The sequence below is a fragment of the Patagioenas fasciata genome, chromosome 33 (assembly GCF_037038585.1).
Source record: "Patagioenas fasciata isolate bPatFas1 chromosome 33, bPatFas1.hap1, whole genome shotgun sequence".
NCBI classification, from domain to species: Eukaryota; Metazoa; Chordata; class Aves; order Columbiformes; family Columbidae; genus Patagioenas; species Patagioenas fasciata.
Window position 1 is genome coordinate 792,144 of NC_092552.1, and position 16,578 is coordinate 808,721.

At 63.5% G+C, this 16,578-nt stretch overlaps 3 protein-coding genes across 6 annotated transcripts in view; 1 reads left to right on the top strand and 2 right to left on the bottom strand.

Moving 5' to 3' along the window:
* ACTN4 (actinin alpha 4) overlaps positions 1–7,160 on the bottom strand; it is a 34,435-nt gene extending 27,275 nt beyond the window's left edge. For all 4 annotated transcript variants that reach the window (XM_065859391.2, XM_065859388.2, XM_065859390.2 and 1 more), the window contains exons 1-2: positions 6,941–7,160; positions 674–788 (exon numbers count right to left, since the gene is read on the bottom strand). In XM_065859391.2, the coding sequence (XP_065715463.1) occupies positions 674–788; positions 6,941–7,081 (256 nt within the window). In that variant the 5' untranslated portion in view covers positions 7,082–7,160. The remainder of the gene's footprint in view (positions 1–673; positions 789–6,940) is intronic.
* Positions 7,161–8,187: 1,027 nt separating this feature from the next.
* EIF3K (eukaryotic translation initiation factor 3 subunit K) lies at positions 8,188–11,436 on the bottom strand. The gene is made up of 8 exons (XM_065859438.2): positions 11,298–11,436; positions 10,563–10,661; positions 9,248–9,368; positions 8,938–9,012; positions 8,755–8,821; positions 8,583–8,660; positions 8,365–8,490; positions 8,188–8,282 (listed from the first exon to the last, which is right to left on the bottom strand). The coding sequence occupies exons 1-8, from the start codon at positions 11,354–11,356 to the stop codon at positions 8,251–8,253; spliced, it is 657 nt and encodes a 218-aa protein (XP_065715510.1). The 5' UTR covers positions 11,357–11,436; the 3' UTR covers positions 8,188–8,250.
* A 437-nt stretch (positions 11,437–11,873) lies between these two features.
* Positions 11,874–16,578, top strand: part of MAP4K1 (mitogen-activated protein kinase kinase kinase kinase 1) — a 37,723-nt gene continuing 33,018 nt past the window's right edge. Inside the window, exons 1-2 of the mRNA XM_071800805.1 lie at positions 11,874–13,276; positions 16,092–16,149. Of these exons, the coding sequence (XP_071656906.1) occupies positions 13,178–13,276; positions 16,092–16,149 (157 nt within the window). The 5' untranslated portion in view covers positions 11,874–13,177. The remainder of the gene's footprint in view (positions 13,277–16,091; positions 16,150–16,578) is intronic.

Consider the following 16,578-nt stretch of genomic DNA (forward strand, 5'->3'; position numbering starts at 1 on the left):
AATGAGCTGAAAACGGAGCCTGAGTGCCATCACCATCACTGTGTGTCTGTGCTGGGTGTTGGCACCCATAGGAGCTCATTTTGGGGAGAAATCAGCCCAAAACGGAGCCCAAGCGCCATCACCATCACTGTGTGTCTGTGTTGGGTGTTGGCACCCATAGGAGCTCATTTTGGGGAGAAATCAGCCCAAAACGGAGCCCAAGCGCCATCACCATCACTGTGTGTCTGTGCTGGGTGTTGGCACCCATAGGAGCTCATTTTGGGGAGAAATCAGCCCAAAACGGAGCCCAAGCGCCATCACCACTGCTGTGTGCCTGTGCTGGGTGTTGGCGCCCATAGGAGCTCATTTTGGGGAGAAATGAGCTGAAAACGGAGCCCAAGCGCCATCACCATCGCTGTGTGTCTGTGTTGGGTGCTGGCACCCATAGGAGCTCATTTTGGGGAGAAATCAGCCCAAAACGGAGCCTGAGCGCTGTCAATGTCCCTGTGTGTCTGTGTTGGGTGCTGGCACCCATAGGAGCTCATTTTGGGGAGAAATGAGCTGAAAACGGAGCCTGAGTGCCATCACCATCACTGTGTGCCTGTGCTGGGTGTTGGCACCCATAGGAGCTCATTTTGGGGAGAAACGAGCCCAAAATACGACTTTACCAAGTTACTTAGGGAGCGGGACCGACCTGAGATGACCTCGAGGAGCAGCATGAGCTTGAGCCCGTCGCGGAAATCCTCGTCGATGTTCTCGATCTGCGTGCCCGCCTTGCGCAGGTGCGAGTTGCACCACGCCGTGAACGTCTGCGGGGAAAACTCATCAGAAAAGGCTTTTCCGCCCCATTTTCCACACCCTCCCCCAGCACCATTCGCTTGTAAATATTTGCCGGCGAAGGTCAAGACGTCAAAGAGCAAATTCCAGAGGAATCCGGCTCCGGGAAAGGCGCTGCTGGCTTAAGCCGGGCTTGGTTAAACCCAGCCCAAGCTGGGAAGCGACTTTAAGCCCGTCTCAGAGTGTAAACTGCGGTTTTAGGGGGGTGCCCGGCGCCAAAGCTGCTTTAGGGCAGGGTTTTAGGTGAAATGAACCCCATGGGATGTGGCTGCGTTGGTCGGCGGAGCCAGACACGCGAATCCGGTTGTTGGCAACAATAGGAGGTTGTTTTGGGGAGAATCAGCCCAAAACGGAGCCTGAGTGTTGTCACCGTGTGTCTGTGCTGGGTGTTGGTACCCATAGGAGCTCGTTTTGGGGAGAAATCAGCCCAAAACGGAGCCCAAGGGCCATCACCGTCACTGTGTGTTGGTACCAAGTGTTGGAACCCATAGGAGCTCATTTTGGGGAGAAATGAGCCGAAAACGGAGCCCAAGTGCCATCACCATCGCTGTGTGTCTGTGCTGGGTGTTGGCACCCATAGGAGCTCATTTTGGGGAGAAATGAGCCGAAAACGGAGCCCAAGTGCCATCACCATCGCTGTGTGTCTGTGCGGGGTGTTGGCACCCATAGGAGCTCATTTTGGGGAGAAATCAGCCCAAAACGGAGCCTGAGCGCCATCAATGTCCCTGTGTGCCTGTGCTGGGTGGTGGCACCCATAGGAGCTCATTTTGGGGAGAAATCAGCCCAAAACGGAGCCTGAGCGCCGTCAATGTCCCTGTGTGCCTGTGTTGGGTGTTGGCACCCATAGGAGCTCATTTTGGGGAGAAATGAGCCCAAAACTGAGCCCGAGCGCCATCACCATCGCTGTGTGTCTGTGTTGGGTGTTGGCACCCATAGGAGCTCATTTTGGGGAGAAATGAGCCCAAAACGGAGCCCGAGCGCCGTCACCATCCCCACGCATCCTCTTGACATCGGGAGCCACTCGGCTCCGGTTTAGGGGGACACCACCACATTAAAAACCATCCCGACCCCCCCAAAACCCCAGCATCGCTTCCCCGCAGCTAAAAACAGACAGCAACAACCCCCCCCCTACACCCCGAGCTCACCCCAAACTCCCCCGGAACGGCGTTTCTGCTCAAAATGATGCATTTCCCCCCCCCAAAAATGACCCCGACGCGCGGGATCAAAGCGGCGGCTCCGTGCGCCGCTGGAATTTCCTTCCCCCGGAACCACGGATCAAACCAACGCTTTCCAGGCATTGTGTGCGCGGCGCCTTTTTGGGGAGGGACCCCAAAACCCCCCCCTTGGGACGGCGGATCCATTCCCAACCTTTTCCCCCCCAAAACCCGCGGAAAAACGCACCCGGTCCAATGCGCTTTGGTGCTTTTCCCTCCCCAAACCGGGGGGTTTTGGGGTGTAAATGTAGCGGTTTAACCCCAAATCGCCTCCCTAACGGCGGCACCGGTAGCGATCCCGTTGGATTTGGGGTGTTTTCCTTCCTTTTAAGGCAAATTTGGGCTTTTTAGCCCCAAACCTGCGTGGAATCCTCGTTGCTTTTTGGGCTCGTTTCGTGGGGTTTAGGTTAAAACCACAGTGAACGTGCGATGCGCTTCGTTAGCGCCGCTAACGAGCGGTTCGTTAGGGCTCCAAATTACGGCTTAAAACTCCGCCAAAGAAACCGGGATCCCCGAGGGACCCGGGTGGTAATTAACGGGATTAATTATCAAACCGCTTGGTCTTTGGTGGCGGGGGGAGGGAATAGAAATGTGGAAAATGGGGAGAAATGAGGGGTTTTCGCTCCATCCTCGTTGCTTCGTTAATCAGGGCCTCGTTAAGTGGCCCTGTGGATTCTCCTCATTCCTTGCCCTTATTTGGCCCTGGGTTTGGGGAGAAAACGGCTAAATCGGGAGTGGGTAAAGAGCAGCGACGTCTGCCCCCGTTCCCAAAGGGGTTTTGGGGTGAAAAGGGGGGAAAACGGTTAAATGGGGTGCGGGCAAAGAGCGGCGACGTCTGCCCCCGTTCCCAAAGGGGTTTTGGGGTGAAAAGGGGGGAAAACGGTTAAATGGGGCGCGGGCAAAGAGCGGCGACGTCTGCCCCCGTTCCCAAAGGGGTTTTGGGGTGAAAAGGGGGGAAAACGGTTAAATGGGGCGCGGGCAAAGAGCGGCGACGTCTGCCCCCGTTCCCAAAGGGGTTTTGGGGTGAAAAGGGGGGAAAACGGTTAAATGGGGCGCGGGCAAAGAGCGGCGACGTCTGCCCCCGTTCCCAAAGGGGGTTTTGGGGTGAAAAGGGGGGAAAACGGTTAAATGGGGTGCGGGCAAAGAGCGGCGACGTCTGCCCCCGTTCCCAAAGGGGGTTTTGGGGTGAAAAGGGGGGAAAACGGTTAAATGGGGTGCAGGCAAAGAGCGGCGACGTCTGCCCCCGTTCCCAAAGGGGTTTTGGGGTGAAAAGGGGGGAAAACGGTTAAATGGGGTGCAGGCAAAGAGCGGCGACGTCTGCCCCCGTTCCCAAAGGGGTTTTGGGGTGAAAAGGGGGGAAAACGGTTAAATGGGGCACGGGCAAAGAGCGGCGACGTCTGCCCCCGTTCCCAAAGGGGGTTTTGGGGTGAAAAGGGGGGAAAACGGTTAAATGGGGTGCGGGCAAAGAGCGGCGACGTCTGCCCCCGTTCCCAAAGGGGGTTTTGGGGTGAAAAGGGGGGAAAACGGTTAAATGGGGCGCGGGCAAAGAGCGGCGACGTCTGTCCCCGTTCCCAAAGGGGGTTTTGGGGTGAAAAGGGGGGAAAATGGTTAAATGGGGTGCAGGCAAAGAGCGGCGACGTCTGTCCCCGTTCCCAAAGGGGTTTTGGGGTGAAAAGGGGGGAAAACGGTTAAATGGGGTGCGGGCAAAGAGCGGCGATGTCTGCCCCCGTTCCCAAAGGGGGTTTTGGGGTGAAAAGGGGGGAAAACGGTTAAATGGGGTGCAGGCAAAGAGCGGCGACGTCTGCCCCCGTTCCCAAAGGGGTTTTGGGGTGAAAAGGGGGGAAAACGGTTAAATGGGGTGCGGGCAAAGAGCAGCGACGTCTGCCCCCGTTCCCAAAGGGGTTTTGGGGTGAAAAGGGGGGAAAACGGTTAAATGGGGCGCGGGCAAAGAGCGGCGACGTCTGCCCCCGTTCCCAAAGGGGGTTTTGGGGTGAAAAGGGGGGAAAACGGTTAAATGGGGTGCAGGCAAAGAGCGGCGACGTCTGCCCCCGTTCCCAAAGGGGGTTTTGGGGTGAAAAGGGGGGAAAACGGCTCTCCCCGCAGGGCTGGGAGTGGTTATGGGGAGATAAGGGCGCAGGTGAGTCAGGCGGGGAGGATGAGGAGCCGGGGACCCAGCCACACCCCGAGAAAGCATTCGGCGCCTCCGATTATTCCCCATTTATGGAGAATTAACGAGCGGGTAAACGAACCTGCCGAGCTGGGATTGAGAAGCCGGGATTACGGAGGCGGATTATTCCCAAAACCCACTCGGGGCCGGGCGAAAACGGCCTTAAAACGCGGGTTTAAAACGCACCCGGCGCCGGCGTCTCGGTGTTTTATCCCAAAGAGGGTAATTAACGACCAGGTTCGTTATGGCTCTCGGGATTCTCGGCCGAGTTCTTTCCCAAGGAGCGCGTGTGGCTATTTAAGGAGGCGATTTTGCCTTTTTCCGGGTTGTTTTTGGCAGCGGGACGGACGGACGGCTGCGGGCGGCAGGAAGGACGGACGTGCCCCCGCTGCTCCGGCCGCATAACTGGGATTCCAGAGCCACAACCCCGGGGAGCTCCGCGCCCCACGTGAGGCCTCAGAAGCCTCCGTTTCGGCTCCGTTTCGGCTCCGTTTCGGCCTCTAAAACCAGTTGTGGATCCCCAGGGGGACGTTGGATGCTCCGGCAGCTTCTCCACGACGGGAAGTTGCTGTGGAAATGTTAATTAACGCCAAAATCGCTCGTTCCGCAGCCGTTTCCAACGCGTCCTCCGCGGGCCGGGACTCGTGGTGGTGTTTTCGGGGCGGCCGAACCCCCACGTTCACGGAGTTGTTGGTTCTCAAGGAGGAGGCGAAGTCATCGGAGAAAGCGAGGATGGAGGCGGGAGATGCTTCAATTAACGAGGCGTGTTAACGAGGTGACATCCGGTGGGGTCCCAACCGCACAACCAGCTGAAATTTGGAGCTTCATTCCCCATATGAGGCTGAAACCGGAGCCCCCGGCTCCACCAAGGGAGCCCAAAGCTCCTTAAAACCGCCGGCAGAACCAAATCGGCGCATCCTCCCCCCCCCCCAAATAAGTGATTGGAAATAAGAGGTGGGTTCACACCGGTGACCCACTCGGGGGCAACGGGGGCTCTGCCCTTCGGCCTCGCGCCGCAACCGCCGCTAATTAAGGTAATTAAGCACTAGCGGCCCCGGCGGGAACGCTCTGCAATGATTAACCCAGGGGGTCGGGCGCCGCCGGATCCGGGTTGCGACGCCGGGAGGTGTCGGGGTGCGGTGTGGGGACGTCACCCCCGCCGTGTCACTTGTCACCGGCGCCCTTCGCCCTGCCCCACCCCGCCGCCCTTTTCTCCTCCCGTATTTCCCCGTTCCTGGCCTGGGGAGCAGAGCCGGACGTTTTGGCACCGTTTGGCCCCACGGTTGCCCCACACGTTCATAAAGAGGAAAATGGGGGGGTCCCAAAGCTCTGCAGGCCCCCCCCAGCACAGGAGCATCATCCCACTGACCATGTCAGCCCCCCAAGTCTACCCAGTGTCCCCAAAGTCCTCTCCAGACCCCCAAGTCCACCCAGTGTCCCCAAGTCCCTCCCCAGCCCCCGGACCCCACTGACCCCTTGGGGTGTCTCCCCCCAGCACCCCCACTTCCTACCATAGGGTTCCACAGACCCCCCCCTCAGGTTGTAAATACTGAAGGGTCCCTACGGACCCCCCCTCCAAGTTCTAAACTCTGAGAGGTCCCCATAGACCCCCCCCAAGTTCTAAACACTGAGGGGTCCCCATAGACCCCCCCCAAGTTCTAAACTCTGAGGGGTCCCCATAGATCCCCCCCAGGCTGTAAACACTGAAGGGTCCCCATAGATCCCCCCCAAGTTCTAAACACTGAGGGGTCCCCACAGACCCCCCCCAACTTCTAAACTCTGAGGGGTCCCCATAGATCCCCCCCAGGCTGTAAACACTGAAGGGTCCCCATAGACCCCCCCCAAGCTCTAAACACTGAGAGGACCCCACAGACCCCCCCCAAGCTCTAAACACTGAGGGGTCCCCACAGACCCTGCCCCCCCAAGTTCTAAACTCTGAGGGGTCCCCACAGACCCCCCCCAAGGTTCTAAACTCTGAGGGGTCCCCACAGACCCCCCCCAAGGTTCTAAACTCTGAGGGGTCCCCACAGACCCCCCCAGGTTGTAAACACTGAGGGGTCCCCACAGACCCTGCCCCCCCAAGCTCTAAACCCTGAGGGGTTCCCATAGATCCCCCCCAAGTTCTAAACACTGAGAGGTCCCCATAGACCCCCCCCCAAGCTCTAAACACTGAGAGGTCCCTACAGACCCCCCCCCACCAGGTTGTAAACACTGAAGGGTCCCTACGGAGCCCCCCCAAATTCTAAACCCTGAGGGGTCCCCACAGACCCCCCCCAAGTTCTAAACACTGAGGGGTCCCCACAGACCCCCCCCAAGTTCTAAACACTGAGGGGTCCCCACAGACCCCCCCAAGCTCTAAACTCTGAGAGGACCCCACAGACCCCCCCAAGTTCTAAACACTGAGAGGACCCCACAGACCCTCCCCAAGTTCTAAACACTGAGGGGTCCCCACAGACCCCCGCCAAGTTCTAAACACTGACGGGTCCCCACAGACCCCCGCCAAGTTCTAAACACTGAGGGGTCCCCACAGATCCCCCCCAAGTTCTAAACACTGAGGGGTCTCCACACCCCCCCAGATTGTCCACAGACCCCCCCACTACGTTTTAAACACTTAGGGCCCCCTCAGGCCCCTCAACTCCCCCCCAGCCCGGGCGCTGCCGCCTCAGGGGTCCCCCCCAGGACCTGAAGGCTCAGAGGTTCCTCCAGGCCCCGCCGCCTCAGGACCCCCCGTCCCCGGGCCCACCTTGCGCTGCTGCTTCTCCCAGGCGGGGTCGAGCAGGAGGTCGCGGTCCCAGTCGTCCTCCTGGGCCATGTAGTCGCCGTTGTGGCCGGGCCCGTTCCCGCCGTAGGGGTAGGGCTGCCCGGCGCTGTGATAATCCACCATGGCGCCGCGACCGCGATCGCTCCGCTGCTGCTGCCGCCGCTGCCGCCGCCCCGCGCCGCCGCCCGCGCCCCCGCACTGCGCATGCGCCCGCCGCCCCGCCCGGCCACGCCCCGCCCACCGCTGCCAGACACGCCCAGCGCGTTCTCAGCGCCCCGCCCATCGCCGCCGGCCACGCCCCACGCGCTCTCCTAGCCCCCCACCGACGACGGCCACGCCCCCGCGCTCTCATCACCACGCCCATCAGCGCCGGCCACGCCCCCCATGGCCGCCGGCCACGCCCATCGCGGTCTCATCACCACGCCCATCGCCGTCGGCCACGCTCCCGCGCTCTCATTACCACGCCCATCGCCGTCGGCCACGCCCCCCGCGCTCTCCACGCCCCCCCATGGCCGCCGGCCACGCCCATCGCGTTCTCATCACCACGCCCATCGCCGTCGGCCACGCCCCCGCGCTCTCATCACCACGCCCATCGCCGTCGGCCACGCCCCCCGCGCTCTCCACGCCCCCCATGGCCGCCGGCCACGCCCATCGCGTTCTCATCACCACGCCCATCGCCGTCGGCCACGCCCCCCCGCGCTCTCCACGCCCCCCCATGGCCGCCGGCCACGCCCCCGCGCTCTCATCACCACGCCCATCGCCGTCGGCCACGCCCCCCGCGCTCTCCTCGCTCCCCCCACCGCCATCAGCCACACCCCCTACATGCCCACATCGCTGTCCTCGTCCCGCCCACCGCCACCTGGCCACGCCCACCACCACTCCACACAACGTTAACAGTCAATGCATTGTGGGGGGGACGCCCCCTGCTTAATATTCATGAGCTCACCCCCATGGCAGTGCAGACTCCACCCACCCCTCAGTGTATCATAATGGGCGTGGCTGCGGCAGAGGGGGCGTGGCCTCCCAGGAACCCTGAACTGCCCCCTGGAGGAGGGAATGTGCTGCACCCCCCCCCACAGTATCCCCCAAACCCAAAAGTGGCCAAACTGGAGCTTGGGGGGGGGGAGGGTCACCCCCAGATCCCCCCACAAAGCTCCAAGGATCCCCCCAAAGTGCCCCCATCCCCAAATTCTGGGGACACCCCCACTCCCCAAATAACAACAGCACTGTGGAGGCTTCTCCTTTACTGACAAAGCCCGGAGTTAAAAGGGGGGGGACGATAAAACACGGGATCAGAGGGACGAGGCCATGATGGTGGAGACACCTGCGGGAGAAGGAGGAGGGTGAGGGGGGCATCTTGGGGGGCTCCATGGGGCTGGGGGGGCTCCCGGCCCCCCAATACCCACTGTCGAAGTCGATCTTCTCCACGATGTTCTTGGGTTTGATGCTCTCCTCCTGGTTGCAGATGAAGATGCGCCCGGGCTCCGGCTCCGTCCACCCGTATTTGCTCATCCAGACCTTCAGCTGAGCCTCTGGGGGGGACGGGGGGCAAAACGGGGGGGGGGTTCAGCCCCCATCCCACCCCTCGACCCCTCCCCAAATCCCTTTTGCTCCCCCTCCTTACCCGAGAGGTCCCCCAACATCTCAGCCAGCAGCCAGCGGTCGATGTGCTGGTAGGTGATTCCCACCACGTGGCAGATGACTGTGGAATGAGACCCCCCCGCATCAGCTGCTGCACCCCCCAGGGCCCCCCCAACTCCCCACAACCCCCCAAAATCCCCCCCGAGCACCCTCACATTTCCTCACGGAGTCCTCGAAGCCGGTGATCCCATCCAGCAGCTCCATGTTCTCATCCAGAGCTTGCTGCGGAGGAGGTGGGGGGGGTCGTTAACACCCCCCAGCGGGTGGATAACGAGGGTTGGGGAGCCCCCCCAATGCTGCCCAGGTTTGGGGTGCCCCCCACTCAGGGCAGGACTCACCCAAAATGACTGGAAGTGGCAGGTCTCCAACAGCTCCCCCAGATATAGGATCTGCCTGATGGGTCTTTCCTCCTGCTGAGGGCGGGGGGGTCAAGGGAAACAAAGAGAGGGACCCCCCACACTGCTCCCCAAAACCAGCCCCCCCCAAGCCCCTAAATCTGGGTCTCCAAGCCAATAAGTAGATGATGAGGGGTTAAAGCTCCTATGTGTTGCCCCACTGGGGAGGGGGAGAGGGGGCTTGGTGTGGGCAGAGGCTGGGGGCGGGGTCCCCAAAATCCCTCCCGGCCCCCCCCCGGCGTGGGGCGGATACGTGGGCCTGGTCGATCATGCACTTGCAGAGGGTGAAGTCGGTGTGCGGGAGGTTGGTCAGAGCCTTGAGCAGGATCTGCGCCGTGACCGTGGTCTGGAAGAACGCTGGGTTGAACTGGTACCTGCGGGGGGGGACATGGGACGTGGGGGCGTCAGGGGACATCGGGGAGGGGGGGACGGAGGAGATGAGGGGGGGTGAGGGGATATCAGGGGGACATGGGACATCAGGGAGGGGGCGACAGAGGGGATGGTGGGGGGGGGTGAGGGGATATCGGGGAGTGGGGGACAGAGGGGATGGTGGGGGGGGTGAGGGGATATCAGGGAGTGGGGGACAGAGGGGACGGTGGGGGGGGTGAGGGGATATCAGGGAGTGGGGGACAGAGGGGATGGTGGGGGGGGGTGAGGGGATATCAGGGAGTGGGGGACAGAGGGGACGGTGAGGGGGGGTGAGGGGATATCAGGGAGTGGGGGACAGAGGGGACGGTAGGGGGGGTGAGGGGATATCAGGGAGTGGGGGACAGAGGGGATGGTGGGGGGGGGTGAGGGGATATCAGGGAGTGGGGGACAGAGGGGATGGTGGGGGGGGGTGAGGGGATATCAGGGAGGTGGGGGACAGAGGGGATGGTGGGGGGGAGTGAGGGGACATCGGGGAGGCGGGGACAGAGGGGATGGTGGGGGGGTGAGGGGACATCGGGGAGGGGACATCAGGGAGGGAAGAACAGAGGGGATGGTGGGGGGGGTGAGGGGATATCAGGGAGTGGGGAACAGAGGGGACGGTGGTGGGGAGGGTGAGGGGACATCAGGGAGGTGGGGACAGAGGGGACGGGGGGGATGAGGGGACATCGGGGAGGGGGGGACAGAGGGGACGGGGGGGGGTGAGGGGACATAGGGGATGGGGGGGACAGAGGGGATGGTGGGGGGGTGAGGGGACATCGGGGAGGGGGGGACAGAGGGGATGGGGGGACACAGAGAGGGGGAAGGGACACAGAGAGGGGACCTCGGGGACTTGGGGGTGGGGGGGGACACAGAGAGAAGGGACCTCATGGACTTGGGGGTGGACCAGAGAGAGGGGACCTCAGGGATGGGGGGGGACACACACAGAGAGGGGATGTTGGGGACAGAGAGAGGGGACGTTGGGGACTGGGGGATGGACAGGGGAACCTCAGGGATGGGAGGGGGGACAGAGGGGACTCAGTGGGGGAACAGAGAGAGGGGACACATAGGATTTCAGGGACGGGGGGACAGAGGGGACCACAGGGATGGGGGGAGACAGGGGGGGACCTCAGGGTCCTTATGCCCCCCCCAGCGGCACTCACAGCTTCAGCACGGCCAGGTTGGCCTCCAGGTCGTACGCGTTCTCCTTGGCCTGCGTCTCCACGTAGCGCTCCAGCGTGGCCAAGTTCTCGGGGTTGTACCTGCGGGGGGGGGGGGGGGGGGGGGGCCGTTACCGGCCTGGGACCGAGACCAAGCCCCCCACCCGAGCCCCACACCCTCTAAACCCACAGAGCCCCCCAGGTTCTAAACACTGAGGGGTCCCCATAGACCCCTCCAGGTTCCCCACAGACCCCCCTCAGGCTCTAAATACTGAGAGGGCCCCACAGACCCCTCCAGGTTCCCCACAGACCACCCCAGGCTCTAAACACTGAGGGGTCCCCACAGACCCCTCCCAGGCTCTAAACACTGAGGGGTCCCCACAGACCCCTCCAGGTTCCCCACAGACCCCCCAGGTTCCCCACAGACCCCCCAGGCTCTAAACACTGAGGGGTCCCCATAGACCCCTCCAGGTTCCCCACAGACCCCCCAGGCTCCCCACAGACCCCCCAGGTTCCCCACAGACCCCTCCCAGGCTCTAAGCTCTGAGGGGTCCCCACAGACCCCCCAGGTTCCCCACAGACCCCCCAGGCTCTAAACACTGAGGGGTCCCCACAGACCCCGCTCCGTGCGGCCCCCACCCTGGTACCGCTGCCCGCCGAGGCCCCGCCGCCCCGGGGCTCCCGCCGCCCGCTCCGGCCGCTGTCCCCCGCCCGTCCCGGGGCTCCCCCCGCCGGTACCGGTCGATGCCCCGCAGCAATTTCCCCACGTTCGCCCGCATCTGCTCGAACAGCGCCATGACTCGCTGAGGCGCCGGAAGAGAAGGAGGGGCGGGCTCTGGAGGCCGCGGCAACTTCCGCTTCCGCCGTGGGCGCTCACCGGGCATGACGGGACGGTGGAGGACTCGAGGGAGAGGTAAAGGAAGCGCTCGGAGGCGGGTTATACCCATTGGCCCCGCCCATGTAGACAGGTCACGCCCATATAATGAAGCCACGCCCACAGCGTGCGGTCACGCCCGAATGTTGAGGCCACGCCCACTAACACGCCCACATATTGAGGCCACGCCCACTGAGCACGCCCACACATTGAGGCCACGCCCACATATTGAGGCCACGCCCATATATTGAGGCCACGCCCACGGAGCGCGGTCGCGCGCACGCGGCCATTTCCAGGCCCAATTGCGGCCTGCGCCAAACTGGGGGGAACTGGGACGAACTGGGACGAACTGGGCCGGTCGTTAGTCCGAGCCGCACCCAGACTGCAGGGGGAGGCAACTGGGATGGACTGGGGGTGGAAGGGGGACAGACTGGGCCAAACTGGGAGTTAAACATGGAGCACACTGGGATAGACTGGGCCATACTGGGATAGATGGGGTTGTGCTGGGAGTTAAAGAGGGAGCACACTGGGATGGACTGGGCCATACTGGGGGATGCAGGGGAGCACATTGGGATAGACTGGGCCATACTGGGATAGACGGGGCTGTACTGGGATAGATGGGGCTGTACTGGGAGTTAAACAGGGGTCACACTGGGATGGACTGGGCCATACTGGGAATTAAACAGAGGTCAGACTGGGATGGACTGGGTCATACTGGGATAGATGGGGCTGTACTGGGAGTTAAACAGGGGTCACACTGGGATGGACTGGGCCAAACTGGGAGTTAAGCAGGGATCACACTGGGATGGACTGGGTCATACTGGGGTAGATGGGGCTGTACTGGGAGTTAAACAGGGATCACACTGGGATGGACTGGGTCATACAGGAATAGATGGGGCCATACTGGGAGTTAAGCAGGGGTCACACTGGGATGGACTGGGTCAGACTGGGAGTTAAGCACGGATCATACTGGGATGGACTGGGTCATACTGGGAGTTAAACAGGGAGCACACTGGGATGGACTGGGCCATACTGGGAATTAAACAGGGGTCACACTGGGATGGACTGGGTCATACTGGGATAGATGGGGCTGTACTGGGAGTTAAGCAGTGATCACACTGGGATGGACTGGGTCATACTGGGATAGATGGGGCTGTACTGGGAGTTAAACAGGGATCACACTGGGATGGACTGGGCCAAACTGGGAGTTAAACAGGGATCACACTGGGATGGACTGGGTCATACTGGGAGTTAAACAGGGATCACACTGGGATGGACTGGGTCATACTGGGATAGATGGGGCTGTACTGGGAGTTAAACAGGGATCACACTGGGATGGACTGGGCCAAACTGGGATAGATGGGGCCATACTGGGAGTTAAGCAGGGGTCACACTGGGATGGACTGGGTCATACTGGGATAGATGGGGCTGTACTGGGAGTTAAACAGGGAGCACACTGGGATAGACTGGGCCAAACTGGGATAGATGGGGCTGTACTGGGAGTTAAGCAGGGATCACACTGGTCCAGACTGGGCCAAACTGTGCCCAGACTGGAGCAACCCTGGGCCGCAGCGGGGGGGCTGGCGCTCACCCCGAGACCCCACCGGGCCCTTAATGGCGATACTGGGACCATACTGGGACCATACTGGTCTCCAACTGGGCGCAGAGCGGGGTGGGGGGGCGGCCCGGGGGCGGGGCCGGATGCCTGGGTCCCTGCCGTGCCTCAGTTTCCCCTTCCGCCGCCATGGAGCCGGGGCCTCCGCTGCTCGCCCCCCGCGACCCCCAGCTGGACTTCGAGCTGCTGCAGCGCCTGGGGGGGGGCACCTACGGGGACGTCTACAAGGTGACGGGGACCCCAAAATGTGGGGCTGGGGGGGTGGGGAGTGTGGGGTGACCCCCCCCCCACCCCCCAAAAAATCTGGGGTCCCTCCCCCAGTGTTGCCACCTGCTTGGGTCTCCCAGTGCTCCCAGTTCCCCCCGGTGTTTCCTGTTTCCCCCCACCCAGTGCTTCCCAGTTCGCCCCAGTGCCTCCCAGTTCCCCCCAGCGCTTCCTGCTTCCCCCCCAGTGCCTCCCAGTTCCCCCCAGTGCCTCCCAGTTCCCCCCAGTGCCTCCCAGTTCCCCCCAGCGCCTCCCAGTTCACCCCGATGCCTCCCAGTTCACCCCAGCGCTTCCTGCTTCCCCCCCAGTGCTCCGCACCCCACCAGTGCTCCCAGTTCGCACCAGTGCTCCCAGTTCGCACCAGTGCTCCCAGTTCACCCCAGTGCCTCCCAGTTCCCCCCAGCACCTCCCAGTTCCCCCCAGCGCTTCCCGCTTCCCCCCAGTGCTCTGCACCCCACCAGTGCTCCCAGTTCACCCCAATGCCTCCCAGTTCACCCCAGGGCCTCCCAGTCCCCCCCAACGCCTCCCAGTCCCCCCCAACGCCTCCCAGTTCCCCCCAGTGCTTCCTGCTTCCCCCCCAGTGCTCCGCACCCCACCAGTGCTCCCAGTTCCCACCAGTGCTCCCAGTTCCCCCCAGTGCCTCCCAGTTGACCTCAATGCCTGCCAGTTCACCCCAGCGCCTCCCAGTTCGCCCCAGTTCCCCCCAGCGCCTCCCAGTTCCCCCCAGTGCTTCCTGCTTCCCCCGCAGTGCTCCGCACCCCCCCAGTGCCTCCCAGTTCACCCCAGTGCCTCCCAGTTCACCCCAATGCCTCCCAGTTCACCCCAGCGCTTCCCAGTTCACCCCAGTGCTTCCCCCCCCACCCGGTACTCCCATTCACACCCCACCAATGCTCCCAGTTCCCCCCAGTGCCTCCCAGTTCACCCCAATGCCTCCCAGTTCCCCCCAGGGCCTCCCAGTTCACCCCAGTGCTCCACACCCCACCAGTGCTCCCAGTTCCCCCCAGTGCTCCCAGTTCCCCCCAGCGCTTCCTGCTTCCCCCCCAGTGCTCCCAGTTCACCCCAGTGCCTCCCAGTTCACCTCAGAGCTTCCTGCACCCCCCCAGTGCTCCCAGCTTGCCCCAGTGCTCCCAGTTCACCCCAGTGCCTCCCAGTTCACCCCAGCACTTCCCGCCCCCCCAGCCCAGTGTTCCGCACCCCCCCAGTGCTCCCAGTTCCCCCCAGTGCTCCCAGTTCCCCCCAGCGCTTCCTGCTTCCCCCCCAGTGCTCCGCACCCCCCCAGTGCCTCCCAGTTCACCCCAGTGCTCCCAGTTCAGTCCCGATCCCCCCCACTGCTGCCACTGGTGGCGAGAGGCCCCAGGACACCCGGCACTGGGGGGAACTGGGGACACTGGGGGGGTACTGGGGGAACTGGGGGGCACTGGGGGGAGCACTGAGGACACTGGGGGAACTGGGGGGGGACTGGGGGGCACTGGGGGCACTGGGGGGACGCTGGTGGAACTGGGAGGCACTGGGGGACACTGAGGGGCACTGGGAGCACTGGGTGGGGGCACTGGGAGCACTGGAGGAGCACTGGGGGACGCTGGGGACACTGGGGAACATTGGGGGACACTGGGGGCACTGGGGGAACTGAGGGGACACTGGGGGACACTGGGGGAACTGGGGCAACACTGGGGGGCACTGGGGGAACTGAGGGGACACTGGGGGACACTGGGGGAACTGGGGCAACACTGGGGGGCACTGGGGGAACTGGGGGGCACTGAGGGATGCTGAGGGACACTGGGGGAACTGGGGCGACACTGGGGGACACTGGGGGAAGCTGAGGGACACTGGGGGAACTGGGGGACACTGGGGGAACTGGGGGGCACTGGGGGAACTGAGGGGACACTGGGGGATGCTGAGGGACGCTGGGGGAACTGGGGGGCACTGGGGAACACTGGGGGACACTGGGGGATGCTGAGAGACACTGGAGGAACTGGGGTGACGCTGGGGGACACTGGGGGGAACTGGGGGGACATTGGGGGGCACTGGGGGAACTGAGGGGACACTGGTGGAACTGGGGGCACTGGGGGAAGCACTGGGGGGCATGAGGGACACTGGGGGGCACTGGGGGAACTGGGGGGCACTGGGGGAACTGAGGGGAACTGGGGTGACACTGGGGGGACACTGGGGGATGCTGAGGGACACTGGGGGAACTGGGGGGGCACTGGGGGATGCTGAGGGACACTGGAGGAACTGGGGTGACACTGGGGGACACTGAGGGAACTGGGGGGACACTGGGGGACATTGGGGGGCACTGGAGGAACTGAGGGCCACTGGTGGAACTGGGGGCACTGGGGGAGGCACTGGGGGGCATGAGGAACACTGGGGGGCACTGGGGGGACATTGGGGGGCCACTGGGGGAACTGGGGGAACTGAGGGGACACTGGAGGGACACTGGGGGAACTGGGGGAAGCACTGGGGGGCATGAGGGACACTGGGGGGCCACTGGGGGAACTGGGGGGCCACTGGGGGGCACTGGAGGAACTGGGGCAACACTGGGGGGCACTGGGAGGACACTGGGGGAACTGGGGGGACACTGGGGGAACTGAGGGGCACCAGGGGGCACTGGAGGGACACTGGGGGATGCTGAGGGAACTGGGGGGACACTGGGGGACACTGGGGGCACTGGGGGGACACTGGGGGCACTGGGGGGAAATGGGGGATGCTGAGGGAACTGGGGGGATACTGGGGGCACTGGGGGGAACTGGGGGGCCACTGGTGTCCCTGTCCCTGCCCCCAGGCCCGCAACAAGGCCACCGGTGCGCCCGCCGCCATCAAGGTCGTCAAGATGGACGCAGGTGAGGGGGGGGGAGACCCCAGAGGGGACCCCGAGACCCCCTGACACCCCCAATAACCCCTGGGACCCCCAGATGCCCCCTGCGGGCCCTTAGTACCCCCCCGTACCCCAAATGCCCCCTGGGACACCCCAGTAACCCTCAGGATGCCCCCTGGACCCCCCTGATATCCCTGGAGATCCCCAGCGCCCCCCAGTTCTCCCCAGTACCCCCCAGTGCTCCCCCCAGTGTCCCCCAGTGCCCCCAGTCCTCCTCAGTTCCCCCCGTGTCCCCCATGCCCCCCAGTGTCCCCAGTGACCCCCAGTGTGCCGAGTGCCCCCCCAGTTCCCCCAGTGACCCCAAGTGTTCCCCAGTGCCCCCACCAGTTCCCCCACTTCTCTCCAGTGCCCCCCAGTCCCCCCCATGCCCTCCAGTATCCCCAGTTCCCCCAGT